This window comes from Protomyctophum parallelum (genome assembly GCF_964188405.1).
Source record: "Protomyctophum parallelum genome assembly, chromosome: 10".
NCBI classification, from domain to species: domain Eukaryota; kingdom Metazoa; phylum Chordata; class Actinopteri; order Myctophiformes; family Myctophidae; genus Protomyctophum; species Protomyctophum parallelum.
Genome location: NC_139704.1, coordinates 37,794,098 through 37,814,307, shown reverse-complemented (window position 1 = coordinate 37,814,307; position 20,210 = coordinate 37,794,098). Strand labels below are relative to the sequence as shown.

General features: G+C 44.9%; 1 protein-coding gene across 1 annotated transcript; it reads right to left on the bottom strand.

Moving 5' to 3' along the window:
* Positions 1-3,695: 3,695 nt before the first annotated feature.
* On the bottom strand, positions 3,696-11,715 carry tmem72 (transmembrane protein 72; the record flags this gene model as incomplete). Its single annotated transcript, XM_083775024.1, has 5 exons — positions 3,696-4,099; positions 4,547-4,650; positions 5,622-5,693; positions 8,858-8,924; positions 11,640-11,715. 5 exons carry the CDS (start codon positions 11,713-11,715, stop codon positions 3,696-3,698), a joined length of 723 nt encoding a protein of 240 aa, XP_083631150.1.
* Between the last annotated feature and the right edge of the window lie 8,495 nt (positions 11,716-20,210).

The following is a 20,210-nucleotide window of genomic DNA, read 5'->3' as shown; positions in this document are numbered from 1 at the left end:
TTATTAACGCAATATAGTAGTATTAGCCCAAACATTTAGACTCTCGTAAAGGTTATTTTCGGTACAGTAGTATAATGATTACAAAACTAACATTTTAATTGTTTAGTTTTTATGGATTTTTTCCATAATGCAATCTTTAAGCCAATTAATTATTGATAAGCCTATGTTGTTTTCCACTGCAGTAGCCTATTGTAGCAGTTATAATGATGTGCAGTAGGGAGGGACTCTAGGGAGGAAGTCACCGTGTGACCACTAAGATTTATACTCTCTCATCCTGTTTTTGAGTCTGGATAAATGCCGTCTAGGAAACTACTGTTCGGGTGGTATAACTCTTAGGAAGTCCCTCCATCTCTCTCTCTCTCTCTCTCTCTCTTCCCTCCCTCCCTCCCTCTCTCTCTCTCTCTCCTCCCTCCCTCTCTCTCTCCCCTCCCTCCCTCCCTCCTTCTCTTCCCTCCCTCTCTCTCTCTCCTCCCTCCCTCCCTCTCTCCAACAGGGCAGAGATGACTTAACATAACAGAGGAAGTAATCTGTTCCAGCTCCCGAATAACTTCCCCTCTAGGAAGCAGTTCATTATAGAGGATATAGATTGTGACAAAGTCATGTCCAAAAAAAGAAAGACCTTTTTAATGACATTTTTGGAACCAGCTTGGAAAAACTGAGATCATCATTTTGCCTTTGTCTATGTCTCATCCTCTCCTCTCCTCTCCTCTCCTCTCTGGCCTACTGACTTAACAGTTTCAGTAGTGCAGTGCTGTCGCCTCACAGCTAGAAGGTCCTGGGTTCGATTCCCGCTGGGGACACTGGGGTCGTGTTCTCTCCTCCGCGTTATCAGTGCCCAATGCCCATACCTGTCCTGAGTTGGGGTTGGCGAAAGGGCCTTTCTGTGTGGTTTTGCATGTTCTCCCCGTGTCTCCTAGGGTATAGGTACTGTAGGTACCCTCACAAAAAACATACAGTAATCCTGGTCTCCAAACTGCCTCCCCCTGGACATCTGGGGCGCCTGATGGAGGGATGCATGCAGCAAACAGCCCCATAAGCCAGACACCGGTGTTGCACGCCTAAAATAGTTGATCTACATGCTCACAGCGCTTGTGGTGATCTTATAAATCCGCTATTAGCAGAATCTGTACATGAAGTGCCTATAACCCCTCTAGAATGGCCTCACATGTCACACAAATGTACGTGTGTGTGTGTGTGTGTGTGTGTGTGCAGAGGAACACCTTAATATAATGTACACATTCTTTTTGTGCATGCCGGATGAGTAGTTGGGGGTGTCTCTGTCCTTGTATGTTTGTGTGCGTGTGTGCGTGGTGTGCGTGCGTGCGTGTGCGCACGTTTGCGTGTGTGTGTTCTGTCTGGCACCTGAGCTCAGTGAGGCGATGTCTGATGAATGGCTGCTTCCTCTGCACCTATTGATTCACCGCTTAGCTTTGATGTTGGGGAGAGATTGTCTCTTAAGGCTACACATACAGTATTATATCTACACACACAACACTGCAGTCCAGATGCTCTGTGTGTGTGTGTGTGTGTGTGTGTGTGTGTGTGTGTGTGTGTGTGTGTGTGTGTGTGTGTGTGTGTGTGTGTGTGTGTGAGAGAGAAAACAGAAAAGAAAACCGCATTGATTTATGAGCAGAAGAACAATAGAGGAATATCTGTAGCCCATGGTGAATTGCATCTTATAAAAAATTTAAAAGACCAATAATGCTTTCAAAAAGCATTTTTAAAGCATTAATGCTTTAAAAAGTAAAAAGCCTGATCGCTCAGATTATCAACTAACAAAAAAAGCTATTTTATTTATTTATTGTATCTAATTCCCTTTCTTTCTCGAGTATAGTTCTCAAAGGATGTCATATACCACACATCACCCCTGCTCTGGCTCACTTGCACCGGTTACCATTGAAATACAGAATTGACATTTTTTTACTGTTTGTTTTCAGAGCCCTAAATGTATTAACTGTAGCCTGGCATGACCAGACTAAAACATAAATGATTTTGCTCTGGCAGATTTGTCCGGTTTCCGGGCTAGTTCCACAATACTTCACACAGATCTGCACTTCACTTTCTGCCCCAGGTCACTTTGACATACAAGGGATAGCAAAAAATATGGATGCCGCGGCCAGGTTGAAAGTGGTCAAAACCAAAGGTGACCGGCCAAGCCATTCCCTGTCGTTGCCCCTTAACCGGAAACAAGAAGAGTGGGCACTAAGGAAGAGCATATTTTGTCATCAAAAATGTTTTTTTTTTTTTTAAATATATAAAAGACCAAAAATAAAAAAAATCAAATTCTATGCCCAAAATTGTTGGATGTGGGTCTTGTAGCAATTCGTATAGCAATATGAGACCTTAATTGTCGAATGTTCTAATCACTTTACATAAAAAATATAAGTTTACATCGAGGTGCCCACTCTTCCTGTTACTGTTTTAACCACATAAACCCTAGCATCTATTTGGGGGAAACATTTGGCAAAAACGGCAGATTGCACGAAACAAAAGGAGCAGACCTTGTATAGAGAGCCAGGTAAAGTGGTTAGAACCAAAGGTGACTGGGAATTCTCTGTGTCAAGTTTTAAACATTTTACTGTCATATATATATTTATGTTTGCGTGTACAGCAACACTACAGCTGGAGCCACCTAACAATCATGCTGTTTCTGCTCATCACCATGACGAACCCAGCGCTTTGTCTCTGTCCCTGAGCGCGGTCACCATGGTCACCGGCGCTCACAGCTCATCACGTGGCAAGAGCCATATAGGGGGAGAGATGGCAAACACACGCGAGGTGTACGCTGCTGCATGCTTTTGAGAAAGGCATCTGAATGAATTTCTCAGTCACGTGATGTGTCTAGGGTCTCCTTAAAGCGCATATGTTGTCTGATTGTACAAAATGAAACGGTTTATCTCATTTATTGGCTCATGAATTATGCATGCATGCTCTAAGTGGATTGGATTCCTTCAGCGTCTTCTGTCTGCGCTGACCTTTGAACAAAAGGGGCAAAGGCCCATGCAGATGTTGGTATAAATCATTTTATTTCTTTATAGAAATGTTAACAGATGCTTTGTATGTAATTTTCATTGTAAAAAAAACAAAAACAATAAAAAACAAAACAATAAATGGGCACAAGACGTTCCAAGTTTCCACATAAGTTGATTCTCAAAAGAAATAAAAAGGGAAAAAAATCTCATACCTCTTCACCAGAAAGAACCAAGTTCAACACGGAGGCTGAAAACAGAGACTGAAATACAGTCACATGGATGTACAGTTTGTGATTGTCAATATGAATACAATACATGCGCTGTTGAGTGTAGTTTGTCTGCAGCAAAGTAGCTCTGCCTGAAATGCAGAAATTATAAAAACACATGTGGGGAGCGCTGCATTACATCCAGTACCGTACGCAAACTGTGTCTTTCTGTTTATAGCTCTGCCCCTGACTGAAGGCCGGAAGCCTAACATCTACCTTGGTCAGGGGGGACTTCCCTTCGGCGCAGCAGTAGATGTTTGCTGTGCGGTAGACTTTGGCTTGAATCCAACTGGTTTCCTGTGCGTGCGTCTGTGCGTGCATCGAGGGTTAAAGGAGGGTGATTGTTGATTGTAGCAGAGTAGCTCTGTCTGAGGACCAGAAGTTTAATATTCCTCTCTGGCTGAGATGTTTACTTTCCAAGTAGCTGGTTTGAATCCACACAGAGAAGTACCATAGATCAATCAGTGATCATGGGTGCAGTGTCCGAGGTGGTCTCTGGCTCTGCGTCACAGTACCTCTCCATCTCCTCCATCTCTCTCTCCACAAGGACTTCTCTGCCGGTGAAACGCACCTGTCTCCTCTCTTTCCATCCCCTGCTCTCTCTCTGCTTGTCCTTTGGGACTGTGGCGTGTGCCGGCTCTAGCATCGCCTGGACGCTCTCTCCTTCCTCTCCCGGGTGGAGGCCACCGTGTCTGGGTGTCATAGGCTGGTCGGGTCCCCTTCTTCCTGGGACCATGTGAAGGAATGAGCCTCCCCTCTCTGTCGCAGACGGGTCCTGGCCCTGAGGCGCTTTGGGAGTCTCGCTCTTGACCTTCTTACTTAGTATGAAGTTGAGAAAGGCTGTCACTAGAAGCATGCTCCCTGCGGTCACAAGACATCCTATGATATTTACAACTTTATTCTGAAACAGAATCAAAATACATGCATGAATTTCTGCGATTTTTAGAGTTTATCCATTAATGCTCAAAACTGCAGGTACACAGAGTGTCAATTGACCCCTATAGGTACATTTCCGCAAGATTCATGTCCTACCCAGGATTCGAACTCCCATGCAAGACTTTTTTGGGGGGGGGTAGGGCCGGGGAGATGTTACAATTTGAGCTTCATGCAGTACTGCCTGTCAACCAGTTGGTGTCCTACCCAACCATTAGATCTATATATGTCTCAATGGAAGAGTAGGGAGACCAGACACCTCCAACCAATGCAGATGCAGTAGTTAAATGAACAACATCATTAACGACCGTATTCACTAACAACGTTGTGGATTGCAGCTTTAAAACTCCAGTACCTGGCAGAGTGGTTGTATACCTGAGATAACGGCGTGCCACACCAGCACAGGATGCAGGAAGCAGACCAGAGACATGATGGAGTAGTAGAGGAACTTCTGGAAACCGCCAACGTGACAGAACCTCCTGCACAATGAAAACACTGGCCAGTCTGGAGGAAAGCTATGAGGAGAGAGAGAGAGAGAGAGAGAGAGAGAGAGAGAGAGAGAGAGAAAGACAGCGAGACAGACAGACAGACAGACAGTGAGACAGACAGAGAGACAGACAGACAGACAGACAGACAGACAGACAGACAGGGATTTAGACTGAGCATTACAGTCGCACTTGTTTCAGTGGCTCCAGCTGCTTCATGCTCACTTAAGTACACACGCACGCACGCACGCACACACACACACACACACACACACACACACACACACACACACACACACACACACACACGCACACGCACACACACACACACACACACCTGTCTCACTGGTGATCTAAAAATACAAACTTCAAATGGGCATCTCAGGGGGCAGGGGATGAAGGCGTACCACTCTTAATGTGCTTTTTCACCATAGGCCCACTTTTCTGTGTGTATCTGGCTGGCACTGACATACACTGCATCGTGCATGCAGTCACCGCAGTCAGAATACAGAATGCAAATATGCAGATAAAGAGAGATGCATGCTGTGTCCCTGCAGTCTGTTGTGGAGAGATGCACACGCATTTAAGAGACGGGGCCATAATGGACAATGTGAGTCATCCTTTCCACAACATAATCGCAAGGTTCTGTTCCGTCCAATGCCCTGCAAGAATGAACGCTTTAAGAACACTTTTGTCCCCTAAAGCAATTAGGCTCTTCAACTCCATGACCAGCCTATGAACTGGACTAATAGTTTTAGTTTGACTTATTTATGGGTCTATGTGCAATAAGAAAGGATTATTATTCCCAGTGACACCTTTTTAATGCTTTTCTTGCTTTCATAATATATTCTTTTGTATATTTATCTCAGTGTTAACCTGTGTGATGTGTTAATTGTATGCCTGTATGAGCTATGGGATATCTCAGGGATAAATTAAAGTGTCTGTCTATGCTGTACAGTACTTACGGCAGACACATGGACAAGATGACATCCAGGAAGTAGGCCACTTCAACCAGCATTATGCACACAGATGACACACTGGTGGGAGAGATAAAGGGTTTCTCAACACTGCAGTAGCAATAACAGGAATAATAATGATCAACAGTAATATGAGGTAAATACTGTATGTACATTAATCATAGCCCGTTTTGAGGTGCTTGAAGGTGCTGTGCGCATGGTTCCATTTTGTAAATGTATGGGCACTGCACTGCTACAGTATGTGTATTTGCATGTACCATATGTACATTTATTGCAGTCTTAGTGTCAGGTGTGTTGTATGAGTTTCAATATCAGGTGCAGAGGTGGACAGTACTAAGTGAAAGTTGTTCTGTCCACCTTGGACTTGAGTTAACGTACTGGAGTTCTTGCTTTTATATTCTAGTATTCAAAAGTACAAATTACAAAGGACCTTTTAATATCAATGTTGCATTGCTGTGTTGAAACCAAAAAACTATGAATAGTCAAAAATAGCAGATGCACATCGTGGTTGTGAGCTTGTAGATCAGCTATTTAAAAAAAGTGTAAGCATGTGTCAACGATACACAAACAGAAACTTACAGCTCCTACATTTAAAGTGTACTGTAATTTATTCCATCTTCTACGGATTGTCTTGATAACATCTAACCATCTGAAACTGAAGTAATGTTCTCAAGGAGAACATAACCACCCACCACTATCAGCCTCCCCTAAGACAGTGTGTGTGTGTGTGTGTGTGTGTGTGTGTGTGTGTGTGTGTGTGTGTGTGTGTGTGAGACTGTGTGCGTGCGTGCGTGCATGTATGGGGGGTGGGTTCACATGAAATAAACATGCATACTTTTCATGCATTTGTGCCCTCCTTGGGGAGATGTTTTCCTGTGGCTCTGTGGGAGTGTGGGAGTGAGCCACACAGATAACAATAAGTAGGACAGAATGTCAGCCTTGCCTGCTGGTGACTTCTGCCATCTGCCACCATGCTCTGCACCTCATCACGTCCCCCAGGGTATCCTGTCCATCATACCATATCTGCTGTTTGCATGCCAACTGTATGCCCACTGTGTGTGTGTGTGTGTGTGTGTGTGTGTGTGTGTGTGTGTGTGTGTGTGTGTGTGGATGTGTGTGTGTAGGTGTGTGTGTGTGTGTGTAGGTGTGTGTGTGGGTGTGTGTGTGTGTGTGTGTGTGTGTGCGTGCGTGCGTGCGTGCTGTGTTTGCCTGAGTGAGTGTGTGTGTGTGTGTGTGTGTGTGTGTGCGTGCGTGCGTGCGTGTAATACCGTGTATAGGTTGGGGAAGTTATTCTGAAAGATTTGGCCACACACATTCCTTCCTATATTAAAACAGTTCATAGTTCATTAGTATTTTCTGCAACTCTGGAATGTCACCAGATCAGGCCAAGTAGAACCAAGTTCAAGAGGGCTTTGGTGGATTATATCGATATAAATGAATACAAGATGCTCTGCTGAGTTGGTCCTCATTTGGCTGAACCGAAACAATATGTTGCCTCCAACTGAGTGACAGAGACCATAGATAATGAAAAGGATGGAGATCAATCGATAGATAGATATAATTTACCTTTGGCATGACATAGTAGAAACACAGATGGTAAATAAATGAAAAAAACATTTTCTGCTCCCAGAAATGTCTTTTCTTAAAGTGGTAACGTTTCGAGCCGTAGCCCTTCTTCAGACCTTCACATGGAAGGAGTTGACAACATTATATACACTGTACACATAGTGTGACATGCCACACCTGTGGCCCATCACCCATCAGTCCAAATCATTGTAACTGGTCAGGTAGTCTCGTGTAGCCAGACAACTATTCCACAATCTCCGAATGCTATATAGTCTGGAACCATGCCTCCCGAAATCTGAGTAAGGAAGCTGCTATTTCCGTTCGCGAAAATATATTTTAAAATATCTTTACATTATATTTTTTCATTTCCTTTTTTGCTAACCAACAAGCTATATAGGCCTTATATTAGGATAAATTTGCGCGACTGTAAAGATTAAACGGAATTGTGGGGAGGAGGCTCGTGCCTCTTTATATTTTACCATTGTATTTTACTTATGATAGCTTTGTCATTGCTCCAGACTGTCTCAATGTATATGCATTGCATCAGATTCATCCTCCTTAAACACAGATGGTGCCAATATATTAATTAAGGTTGTGTTCCATTCAGGTCAAACTAGGGGGCTGCTATTGTGCATGTTGGCTCTCTGCTACACCAAATGTAATGGAACAGGACCTTAATTAGAAATATTGGTAGGCAAGGGGCACGGTGGCACAGTTGGTAGTGCTGTCGCCTCACAGCTAGAAGGTCCTGGGTTCGATTCCCGCTCGGGGTGCTGTGGGTGCTGGCGGCGTGTTTCCTCCTCCGCGTCATCAGTGCCCATACCCGAAGGTGGGGTTGGCGAAAGGGCCTTTCTGTGTGGAGTTTGCATGTTCTCCCCGTGTCCCCTAGGGTAGGTACCCTCACAAAAACATGCAGTAATCCTGGTCTCTAAAACTGCCTCCCCCTGGCCAGCCGGGACGCCTGATGGAGGGGAAAGGAACTGGTTGGAATAACGTGTTCCTTCCACGCGCTACGTCCAACCAGGGAAACTCCCCCCTGTCAGGTGTAAAGGAGCAACTTGGACACTCAAGCATGAAGGAAGCATGAGTTAAGTCCGTTACTCTCCCTAGGTTGGCGGAGGGTGTGTAGAGCCCAGGATCACATCACAGGATGATTGACACAGGGGTTACAAAAATCGTGGGTCAAAAAATATAAATAAAAAAAAAGAAATATTGGTAGGCTCCGGGTAAGGTCACACGTATACAGTCAATTACACATGTTGTCATGCAGATTGTGGGGCGGTGCCAGTTTGCTGCTGTGCAGTTAGTTTGACTTAAGAAAATGTAACATTGAAATTAGTTTACAAGCGAAATGTCTGCCAAGTGGGGTCCACCACGGATGCCATATCATAACTAACCCTAACCACCCACTAACCTAATGGACAGAATATTGCAATATCGGAATTATGAGCGGACCCCCAACCACGGCGCTTGGTTGACGCCTGGTCAAAGTTCACCAATGATGAACTCCACGTGTTGAATGTGACGCGGGAAGCTCCACATGAATAGACGTCTGACGTGTGACTGGACTGGACCATGCCCTAACAGTGTTTACCCAATGCCAATATGGCTGCCATGAAAAAGCTCTTTTGTGACTAATGAGCATATAGGCTACTTACATCAGATAAATGGCCAGACTGTGGAACTCTCCCCGATGCAGTGTCTCCACGCCTACAGCACACAACACTGGAATGGAGACAACAGGGTCAATTATTCCTTTTCATTGATGTAATTGTTTTTACATAGCCTGGCCCTGCAATACTTCTAAGCACCAAACTTTGTGGGGATGTAATTGTTAGTCCATGCCTTTTTAAGAAAATCATCCCACATTCCACAGAGCACACTGCATCTGACAAAGAATGATGAAAATTAGGTTCAACGTGAAGAGTCTATTAAAGCTGTTTGCAAAGTGGTCACTAGGTGTCAGGGTAGGTTCATGATTCTGTTAAATGACAAAGAACTGCAAGTCTTTCAAATCACTGTAGTCTCTACACCGTCTCAAAACAAATTATGCTGATTGCAGATACATGTTCACATCGTTGGCATGTGCAAACCCAAAATGGAGGCCTAGTACAGGGGTACCTAACCCTATGCTTCTGTCTAGATGTCAACTCAGCTGTATGAATTAAGGGGGTGTAAGTGATGTGTTAAAAAGCTTTATATTTCAATAGTTATCATACTATAGCCTATACTGTAGCTATAGAGTGTTTTTTGTTCAGTAGGGGGTCTTCACATCTCTCCAGCACTTTAATAAACAGAAAATGAATGCTCAGGTTGGGATGCCAATCAGGAGAGAGAACTCCACAAGGTATCTCAATCCTCTTAGCAGACCTTGTATTGAACTGTGCTAGTGTGTGCTTTCCTCTGTGCTTTCAACTGTGCTCATTCTACAAACTGATACAATTTATCTATCAATCAATCAATCAATCAATCAATCAATCAATCAATCAATCAAATTATCAGCTTCAATTTTATATTGTTCCAGAGGCAGTTACAATTGTGTCTGCCATTTGTGTTTCATCACTTCCTTTTCACTGTGTATTCTGTATCCTGTGTGAGTTCTCTCTCCTGACTGGATATATTGGTGTTTTGACCTGAAAATGAGTTCTCTGAGCTGGGTAGATTGCGTGTTTGGATTACAAACACGCAATGATTGTTATCAGAATATAGATACACTTTTCTCTTACACCCCTTGCAGTCACATAAAAAGTGTATAACATGCCCTTTGCTGGGAGGCAGGAATGAGGTAAACCCAGAGTGTGTGTGTGTGTGTGTGGGGGGGGGGGGGTCACAGCTAAACATGTGGAAGCAATTGGTCAGGCCTGTTTACCAGAAATGTGAAGATAGAATCTGCACCGGTGGGATTAGAGAGCTATACAGCGAGGGGATGTAGCTAAATGCTTTCTGGGAGTTTATGGAGTGTGAGGAGAATTAACGCTGCTTACAGACACGCTGGTGGAAAATTAACATGTATGTTCAGTGCTCACCGTGCGTGTCTGTGTCTATATGGAACACACACAGACGCACGGATACTCCCACGGGGCTGCCCCAGACACACAGAGACCCCGGAGTACACACACACACACACACACAGAGATGCACAGAGGAACACGCACATACAGTACACACAGAAACGCACGTGCACACTCTGTGCACTTATAAAGATCAAGAAGGTGTGAGTGCATATAGCATCTTGTGATCAAATAAGCCCAATAACTCAGCAGGCTAAAGAGGCCTCGGCGTGAGGCGAGGTTAGACAACTGCGGGCCAGTGGATGTACAGAGAGTCTGCAACTCTGCATGTGTTTGAGTTTAGAGCGGAGGGAGGTCTAGAGAGGGAGGGAAGCGGCAACTAGACAATCTCCCCACGATTTACTAGTGTGGCTGGAGGGTGTAGCTATAGTAGCTGCTACTACTGTACTGCAGCCGTTCTCAGCCTTTTACTTACTCAGTGACGGGGCCATGTGTACACTCTCAGAGTTACAGACCCTGTCAATCATCAATGAACACTTGAGGATTTAACTGCAAAATCATAGTATCATACCTAGCGGACTGAATTTTCGGGCCTAATCAGGGCTGAGGAATCCAATTTCCATTAAGGTTCCTACTAGCTATCAGACATTTAGCTGGGGAGCCCCATGAAGGACCCCCTAGGGGCCCCCAGACTCCACATTGGGAACATGTGCATGCATCCCGCTTCCTGTTGGACTCTCTGGAGCCACCAGGGGCAGTAAAACATATTTCTTTTACGCTATAACGTTATATGTTGTTGTATGCTCAGCGAATTGGCCATGAGCAAACTCACCCTGCAGTGTTTTGCCGAGAGAAGATCTCAAGGTCGTGTCAGGGTCAAAGGTAAAGCAACAAACAGACTTCAGGATAGACAGAGAGCAGTTTACTGTATATGTACTCAGGTTTTGGATCAAGGGAAAGGGCGGAAGCACCTATATTTACTGGTCCCTGGGCCCGGGGGCAAGGGGAAATGACTCTTCTACATTCACCCAGCAGATGGCTGCTCAGATGGCTCAGATGAGCACACAAGGTCAGAGCGGTTACGGGTTAAGTTGTCTTGGGACACTTACCCAACTCAGATTGAGGAACCTCGCGCCACCAGACGTGGTTTAGATCTGATGATAAAAAATAGAAACAAATAAAAGCGTCGCTTTGAGTTATGGTCCCCCCAGTTTAAGCTGAGGGTCCAACCAGCGAGCTTCTGATTCTCAGACGGTCTCTCTCTACCCACTCAGCTACGGCCGGGCCACTATCAGTAAAATTAACTACATTAAACTACAAGTTGCCAAGCTCACATTGTGAGCTTATGTAGATCGGCTATTTTCAGCAATTTTTGCCGTGTTGACAAAATATAAAATCAATACCAAATAAGCAAACGTGGATTCCGTACCTACTGCAGTGGAGATGCCAAGAACTCTGCAGGCGCATTCCACCACGACCCACCAGGCTCGCTCCGACCGCCCCATAGCAGCACTCATACTTCCTTTCCTCCTGTAACCAGGCTTCTTCTCGTCCTTCTCTCCGTCTCTCAGGGTTCCCAGTGGTCAGTAAAGAGGCATTATTCTGCCGTCCAGGTGACTAGGAGTTGGATGGATGGAAGCACAGTGCAGTGGAATCCGTGTACAGCTCCATGGTGGCTGTGAGCCTGGCTGAGCGTACTGTGGCTCCAACGGCTGCTAATCAGCCTAATACTGCGACGGGCCAAATACAAACACCCACAGTCCAAATCCTGAGTGCTTACTTGAGCCTTTTCGGGGCCCATTTGTGAAATTATTAACACTCAGGATTTCTATAGGGCGTGCTCGTGGCTCGTGCGTCCTAACCTGCACGTGCGTGCGCGCTGCGCGCGCGCACACACACACACACACACACACACACACACACACGTGAACATAGCAACATGCACCAGCAACAACACCAGCATTCCATTGGTGAGATCCAAGGTGAATATGTTCAAGTCAGGGTCATTTCTGAACCAGATATGATCAGAGATGGTTAAACATTATTTGCCCTGAGGTACAGATTGAGCATGCACGCACGCGCACGCACACGCACACGCACACGCACACACACACACACACACACACACACACACACACACACACACACACACACACACACACACACACACACACACACACACACACACACACACACACACACACACACACACACTCCTCTTCTCAGTTATTTATTCCTACTAATTATTCAGCCTCATCGATAGAAACATCTTTTAATCTCATCGGGAGCTAAGATGTTACACTGTAAGGTGCTTAGAGTTTGAGTCAAGAGCAACAAGGCCTTCTACAACAAAGACTCTTTCACACGCACGCACATACTCATGTGAGCACAGCGGTGTGCACATACATACGTACGCACGCACAGATTTAAGCTGTATTTTTTGGCCCTGTTGTAAAGCCTTTCCGGATCAGCAGCGACCCTGTTGGAGCAAACACAGTCAGTGAAAATGTATGCACACTGATCCTTGATTGATTGGTTGCATTTTAAACTTTTATCCATGCGGGTTGATCTTTTTTTTTGTGCCATGCCCTGCTGATTAATACTCACTGTAGACATTGTATACAGTACAAAACACACGTGTGATGGCAGGGAAGTGGCCAGCACCTGCTGTAGGCTGTCAGCGCTTCGCTCCTCGCAACCTCATATGACACGATTTAGCTTCGTATAACCGGAAGGTTCGTCCCTTCTTCACTCACAGAATTGCCCTCTATTTTGAATCGAAACTATTGCTAATGAGCTAGGTCTCACACAAGTTGATGCATTTATTCGCTGTGCATATAATGTCGTCGCTTTATCTCAGAGCAATCTTTGCGTTTTATAGTTTTGACACAAAAATAATAATAGTTTCGGGCGGATTTATCTCAAGCCCCTAGTGTGTAAGGATCTTCATACTACTGTTCAAGGGCACTTCAAGAGAGGGTACTGAGGAAGAGGTGAGTGTAGTTGCTCCATCATTTCCCTGACTAGATCTTTTCCAACCTGACAAGGGGATCAAATCAGGAACATAATTCCTACCACACAAGCACACAGCTCTAACCTGAAGGTCTTAAACCCTGAGTTGACCCGGGGTCCCCCAGGGCTCTATACTAGGTCTGCTACTATTTCCCTCGACACCAAATTTCTTTGTCGAAAATAACAGATCTACAAGATCACAATGCGGCGTGTTGTGACACGTTGTGATCTTATGCTTCTGCTATTTTTGCCCCCGAGAATACAGAATAGGAAACACTAGGGTTCACAAAGTCTGAAGTTGGCTGTGTGTAAATCTGCTTACTCCCTCTCACAAAGACACCGTTGTTATTGAATCCAGCTCCATTTGTTGCCAGCTTAGCATCTAGGTTAATTGTGGCATGTGAGTTTATGGGCAAATGTGTGCCATGCTGTGAAGCTCTTGGCTGATATTAGACATAGTTCCAAGTCTATTATCACTGATATATGACTGATCTCTTAAATATATCACATACACACAAAATAAATGAATTGACTTCGTTCATAATAAACAACACACAATGAATAAGGCCTATCCATTGTTTAAATTCTAGCAATGTAAAATAACATGGGCAATTTACCATACTTTGTTGAAGATGATGCCATAAAACAAATTAAATTGTTTTCCACGTGGGCACCAAACGTTAAATAGGAAAAAAATAAGAACATTTGCTTCATTTGATCAATGCTTCATTTGATAATGCCATTACAGTGAACAGTAAAATACCTTATCTACTGTAAGTACCTTCTTTACTGGGACTGTGGGGCATATTGTAGCACATTATTCACACTTAACACGCAAGGTGGGAAAGTTTGCAGTGCGTGCAAGTGAGTCCCACGGCCATGGTCACAGTGGCCTTTGTTTGTGTTTGTTTGTGGTCAGCCTTCAGGATGACAGACAAAACAGACCTCCTTCCAGCATCAGCCTGCAGAAAAGCAAAAACTAGTCCAATTAATCATCATCATCTGCTTCATCTAAATTTAGCCCCGTATTGTTTCTTTGGGTGGGTGGGTGGGGGGGGGGGGGGGGGGGGATTTGTGACTATATTTGCACATAATTAAATGTTCCCTCTGCATGATTTAACCACAAAAAGAAATCATTGAAAAAACACCAGTAGGCCGTATACATGACAATAATACCAAAATATGTGTTACTGGTTTATTTTTTATCTCTAAAGCAATATTTTAATTGGCCTGAGTGTGCAAGTGTCCGTTGTGTTGGCCCAGACTGTTTGTTTTTCTTCTAGGCCAGTGTGGCCATTTAGTTATGTTCCCGATCCCTGCATCCTAACCATTAGGAGCAGTGAGTCAAGTGCCATTAAATACATCACCCGGCCTGCAGGGTTAAATGTCTTGGTAAACTTTGACACATATAGACTGGGCGGACCGGGAGCCTTCTGCTTTACCAGACGGCCTCTCTCTACTCGCCGCTAGCCGTCGTTGGCTAATGTTTTGTCAGGATTGTGCCAGAGGGTATAACTGTAAAGTAATAAAGTGAGCGATTGACATCCCATGAGACTGACTGTGCTTCTAGTGTTACATAGGACATACTTTCCCTCGAGTCTCCACAGCTCTCCTCACGTCTCCACTCCAATGTACCCAGAATGCCCCCTGCTCTCTCTCTCTCTCTCTTTCTGACCCTCAGTCTCGTTCCTGTATCACACATCCTCACCTTCCTCATCCATGCCAGCATCCCCCCCCCCCCTCTCCCTCTCTGTCCAGCCTGGTGCTTGTCAGAACCAATGAAGACAGCTCAATAGTCTTAATTACAGCACCAGGTTTTATTGGTCTGCTGAGGCGCTCAGACATCCCCTCTATAATCACCTCCAAAAGGCTTGTTTTAACTATAATGAGCACGGAGGAGGAGTAACAGAGCTCACTCCACTAAACCAGTGGTGGAAGAAGTACTTAAAACGTAAAAGTAAACATACTGAAGTCAGAGTACAAAAGTATTTTTTTATTTTCAATGTACTTTGTATTGAATTTTAACCATAGAGTACAAAAGTCTTAACATCCAAATGTACAAGTGTAGCAAAAGTAATTATGTATTATTAGTTATTGGACCATTATTGATCATTAACCTAACCACTTAAGCCTTAAGGCAGTTGATCAGCAATTGAAAATGTTTTAATAATAGGCTAATAATTAAAAAAACGAATGGTTTTGGATATATACAAGTTTTCCACACAACAGCAACGCAATACAGTATACAGTTGCATAGAGGGTGGCTTTTGCGGCACGCGTACATGTGCACGCACACACACACACACACACACACACACACACACACACACACACACACACACACACACACACACACACACACACACACACACACACACACACACACACACACACACACACACACACACACACACACACACACACACGTGCATCAAAAAGGTCATTAACTGGGTGACATACTATGCGCAATTAAGGGTGTTCTGTTGTCAAATGAGTTATTAGTTTTGTATTTTTCCATGACTTTTTAGTTTGTCAAAAGTCTGGTTTTTATTTGTATTTCAGCTAACAAAAACACAAGTTTCAGTTTTTATTTAGTCTATGTTTACTATAATAACCTTGAGTAGGCAGCCACCTACTGGTTAAGAGTTCTACTGCAATGTTGTATTTCATTTTCCTTTTTCATCAAATCAGTGTGTCATACTGTAGGCCAGGGGAGCTATAGTCACATAACTCTAGTGTGATGTTTACAGGCTGATAGTATCCAGACACAACACTGCTCTTTCTGATCCTAGTTAGGACCGCAACGTGTCAAGAGGTTGGGAGCATCACCCAAAAAAGGAGCACAGGTCAGTGGAAAGTGGAGAAGAATAATGCTGCTGTTAAAAGGACATGAATCACAAAGAAAAGTGCTCAGAGGACAGAGAGGATAAACAGTCAAATGTACACGTATGTCTGTGTAGCATCACGTAATATAGTCTGCACAGGATACGCGTCAATACGAGCGATAATGAGCGATTCTGACCTCCCAGTCTCAAGGTATACTGCAGTACAGTATATTGAATAGACCACATGGTGCTGGGCACAAACCTTCAGAGAAAATAGCCACGCTACAACCTACCGGCTTAGATTTGCTATTTTTGGTGGAGACATTTGTTTTAGAGCTCAAAGTGGGGTACAGGGACCCTCATGGTTGTAAGCCTTGCCGAGCTGGAGTGTGAGGCAGCTTGATGTACAAGTACACCCCCTCTCTCTCATCCTCAGACATCCATTGTCGATTCCAGTCATCCCGGTTCTCAATACATCTGGCCAGTTCCTCGGACGCTCCTGCGTCTTTCTTGAGTACATCCACGGATGTTAATGTGGGACGTCCTCTTGATCGAGGCCCTTCTGTTGGTTCCCACAGCACCAATTTGCTGGCTGGCAGTTCTTGATGTCTTTGGCAGTGTCCTGCTAGACTCATTCTCCTGGCTGCTATTTTCTGTCTCACCCTTTGGTATTCCCCCATACAGGATCTTGTTGATAACATACACTCTTGCTGATGTTAAGTACACTGCACGCAACATTCTGGTGTACCGCGTCCAGTGGTGTAACACCCGTCTAGAGAGACTTCTTTCTGCAGGGTTGGCTTCAGGGTCAAGCATTATAATAATAATATATACGATTTATATAGCGCTTTTCTGGGTACCCAAAGTCGCTTCACAGAAAGAAGTACAGACATATTTTATTAGAAAACTATTTAAAAGGTTTAAAAGGTTAAAAACTAGAAATCAAAATCGAAAAAGGACAAACAAGAGGGGTGTGTGTGTGTGTGTGTGTGTGTGTGTGTGTGTGTGGGGGGAGGGGGGGTTATGTAGGGAAAGCCAGTTTGAAAAGGTGGGTTTTGAGTGTGCTTTTGAACAGTTCGAAGGTGGGGGCAGCTCTGATGTGAGTTGGGAGTGTGTTCCAAAGAGAAGGGGCGGCCACTGCGAAGGCCCTGTCTCCCCAAGCATTCACTGCCATATAGAAGAACAGACTCTATCGTTGCATAGAAGAAGCTCAGTTTGGTTTGACGGGGGAGGTTCCATACACTGCTCATGACGTTCACGGCCCTCCGTGCAAGTGCCTTCCTCACTTTCAGGTCTTGCTCGGTTGAGCTGACCCATGAGCCCTGCAGGTCCTTGAAGTCCTTGACTTCCTTCAGCACAGTGCCCATGGACATGATGTACAAGTACACCCCTTGGATATGACGCTAGTATTTCGCAGGGACATGTACTGTACTTCAACCTGGCATCACTATTTTGAGCAGGTCGTTATAGGCGAAAATGAGGGGTGTTCATCCAACTGTACATAACGTTACAACATTGAATATTGCAGTCATGTTCACACCCGTTTAATCCTGAGAAGTTTAATCGTGCTTTTACAAAAAAAAGATGTTTGAGATGCCCTGACACTTACTCAGTTTGTGTGTGCCTGTGTGAAAACAAAAAGTCAAAACGTAGTAAAAAAACTAAAGTTGCAAATGTGTACGTGCGTGTCTACATGCGTGTGTGCACGCCACGGGCGGGGCGGGTGCACTGCGCGCATATTAATAATGCTCACCTCCTGTCGAGCATGAGAGATAAAAGCGAAACAACTTCACTGCCGCTTAATTAAACCAATTAGCGACCAAAAACCTCCATTCTAAGAAGACAGACGTTGATTCGTTGACCTGTCACATACTGTGGGTTCCCTTCCGGCTCTTAATTAATTAAAATCGGAACTGCTGGCTCAGCCACCCACATTACATCTAATGAGGTCACATGACCTTGGTCTGCTAGCTGTCTGTGTGCTCAGTGTGGGCGGGTGATGACGTCATCTATACATTGGGCGGTCACGGGTCGTCTCTCCACTTCTATACACAGCATGTTGAGAAGAGCTGCGGAATTTCAAGGACCTCCAGTTTCATATACATTAGGCCACATTTGATAAAATGTTTATCTCTGGGGAGGACACCAGTCTACTGTACACTGTAAAATCCTCAGTGTCGATTTAACTCTGAGAGTGTAAATGGAACTAAAATGGAGCCTTGCGGGTCCATTTGGGTTCTGTATATGTCCATTTGGGTTCCATTTGTACACTCTCAGAGTTACAGACCCAAGGTTCCATTATAGGACGCCCGGTGGACCCTGGACCCAATTTTGATTTACAGTAGGCTACAGTACACGTAAATCCTCAGCATTCAGATAAAGAGTGTGTAAGTGTTTTTTTTTAAAATTGTTATTACTATATCATTCAGAATATACTAGCGGCTAAATAGCTATCATTGTAATCATTGTTTGCTCAGTAACGGTCGGGGAGGGGGGGGGGGTCTCCCATATCTGTCCAGTGTCCAGCTAGCTGTTTAGTAAAAATAAATCAAATTGGGGTACCAATTTGATCCAATCAGGAAAGAGAATTCGTGTAGGATATATGCTAAACAAGTGACATTTGGAAGTGACTGGATTGAAAATTGGAACTACATTGTAAATTTGAAGCTGATGAATTATCACTCTCACCCTGATTGGATGAAATCGGTATCCCGGATGGAACATTTATATTCTATTTACTAAAGCGATGGTGAGACAGGGTGACCCCTGTTACTGAACAAATACTCTATATACGTAGCAATGATTACTGGAATATCACAATATAGTCAGAGCTTTCATTTTGGAACACAAGACTTTGATTTTACTTTAATACAGTCTAGTTTAACGCACACGCACACGCACACGCACACACACACACACACACACACACACACACACACACACACACACACACACACACACACACACACATAGTTCAGTTAAATCTCCTGCACAGTTGTGAAGCGACAAAGACTCCTTCCTTCATTCCTACAATGAGATGTGGTTTGGTATGAGCTGCGTTCACCCTGCAGGGACGGGTTGCAAAACCCCCCAAAAAGATATTCCACTTTCCCCGGCTATAATATAGCCTTGCCCCGTTCTCACCAAACACGCAGACCAGCAGCACGCAAGACAGAGAAAGAGGAGGCTGTTGTCCTGTTGACAACAACACAAATACCATCTAGTCGGCGTTCCACATGAGAGGAGGGTTTGTTTGAAGCCAGAGGAGGACACGAGGTTGGCCTGTCACTGTCAGCCCGGAACACAGTGAGATGTTTATGCTGCTGGGCGGCCATTATCTCTGAGCAGGAACAGGACCTGACCTCGGATGGCTTCATACGTTGTCTTTAAGAGGCGGGGAAGGAAGGTGAGGCACTTATGAGGGCCGTAAAAGGGCCGGTGTCTTAAAAGTACACACGGGGGAGTGCACGGACGTGCAGGCATCCGCGCGCACACACAGATACACACACACACACACACACACACACACACACACACACACACACACACACACTTTTGAGAGAAGCCTGAGAATGCATGACAATAATGCGCACGTGCGCACACACACACAAACACACACACACACGCACATACTGTACACATACAGTACACGCACACGCTTTGATTTATGTGCCGATGGAAAGAGAACAGAGAGTGACGAAGTGAAAGTGAAGCATGTTCTGGTCCTTGACACTGAGGAGAAGTGACGTTCCGTCAGTGCTGTCCGTCCCGCGGGGTCCGCAGCGCTGCGGTGTTCCACTGCAGCATTCCTTCCAAAATGGACTACTTGTCCTGCCACCGCAGGGCTGCACTATACACGCTCTGCTCCCACGGCGTTCCCACTCAGGGCTGCACTATACACGCTCTGCTCCCACGGCGTTCCCACTCAGCTGGTGGTGCTGGGGGGGGGGCTATTCCACAGAGGTCCGCTCGGTCCACGCTATATAGCTCCAAACACTACTGCCTTCGCTGGTAAAATCCTAAAGGAAGCCACTGCCAGTCTACATTATGAAGGAATGAATAAAACACAGTCAGAGATAGCCCCGACACAATACTGTAAGCTGGTGGTGAGATCATCTCCATGTCGTGAGAAGAGAGCTGGGTATAACGCAAGGCAGTTGGGC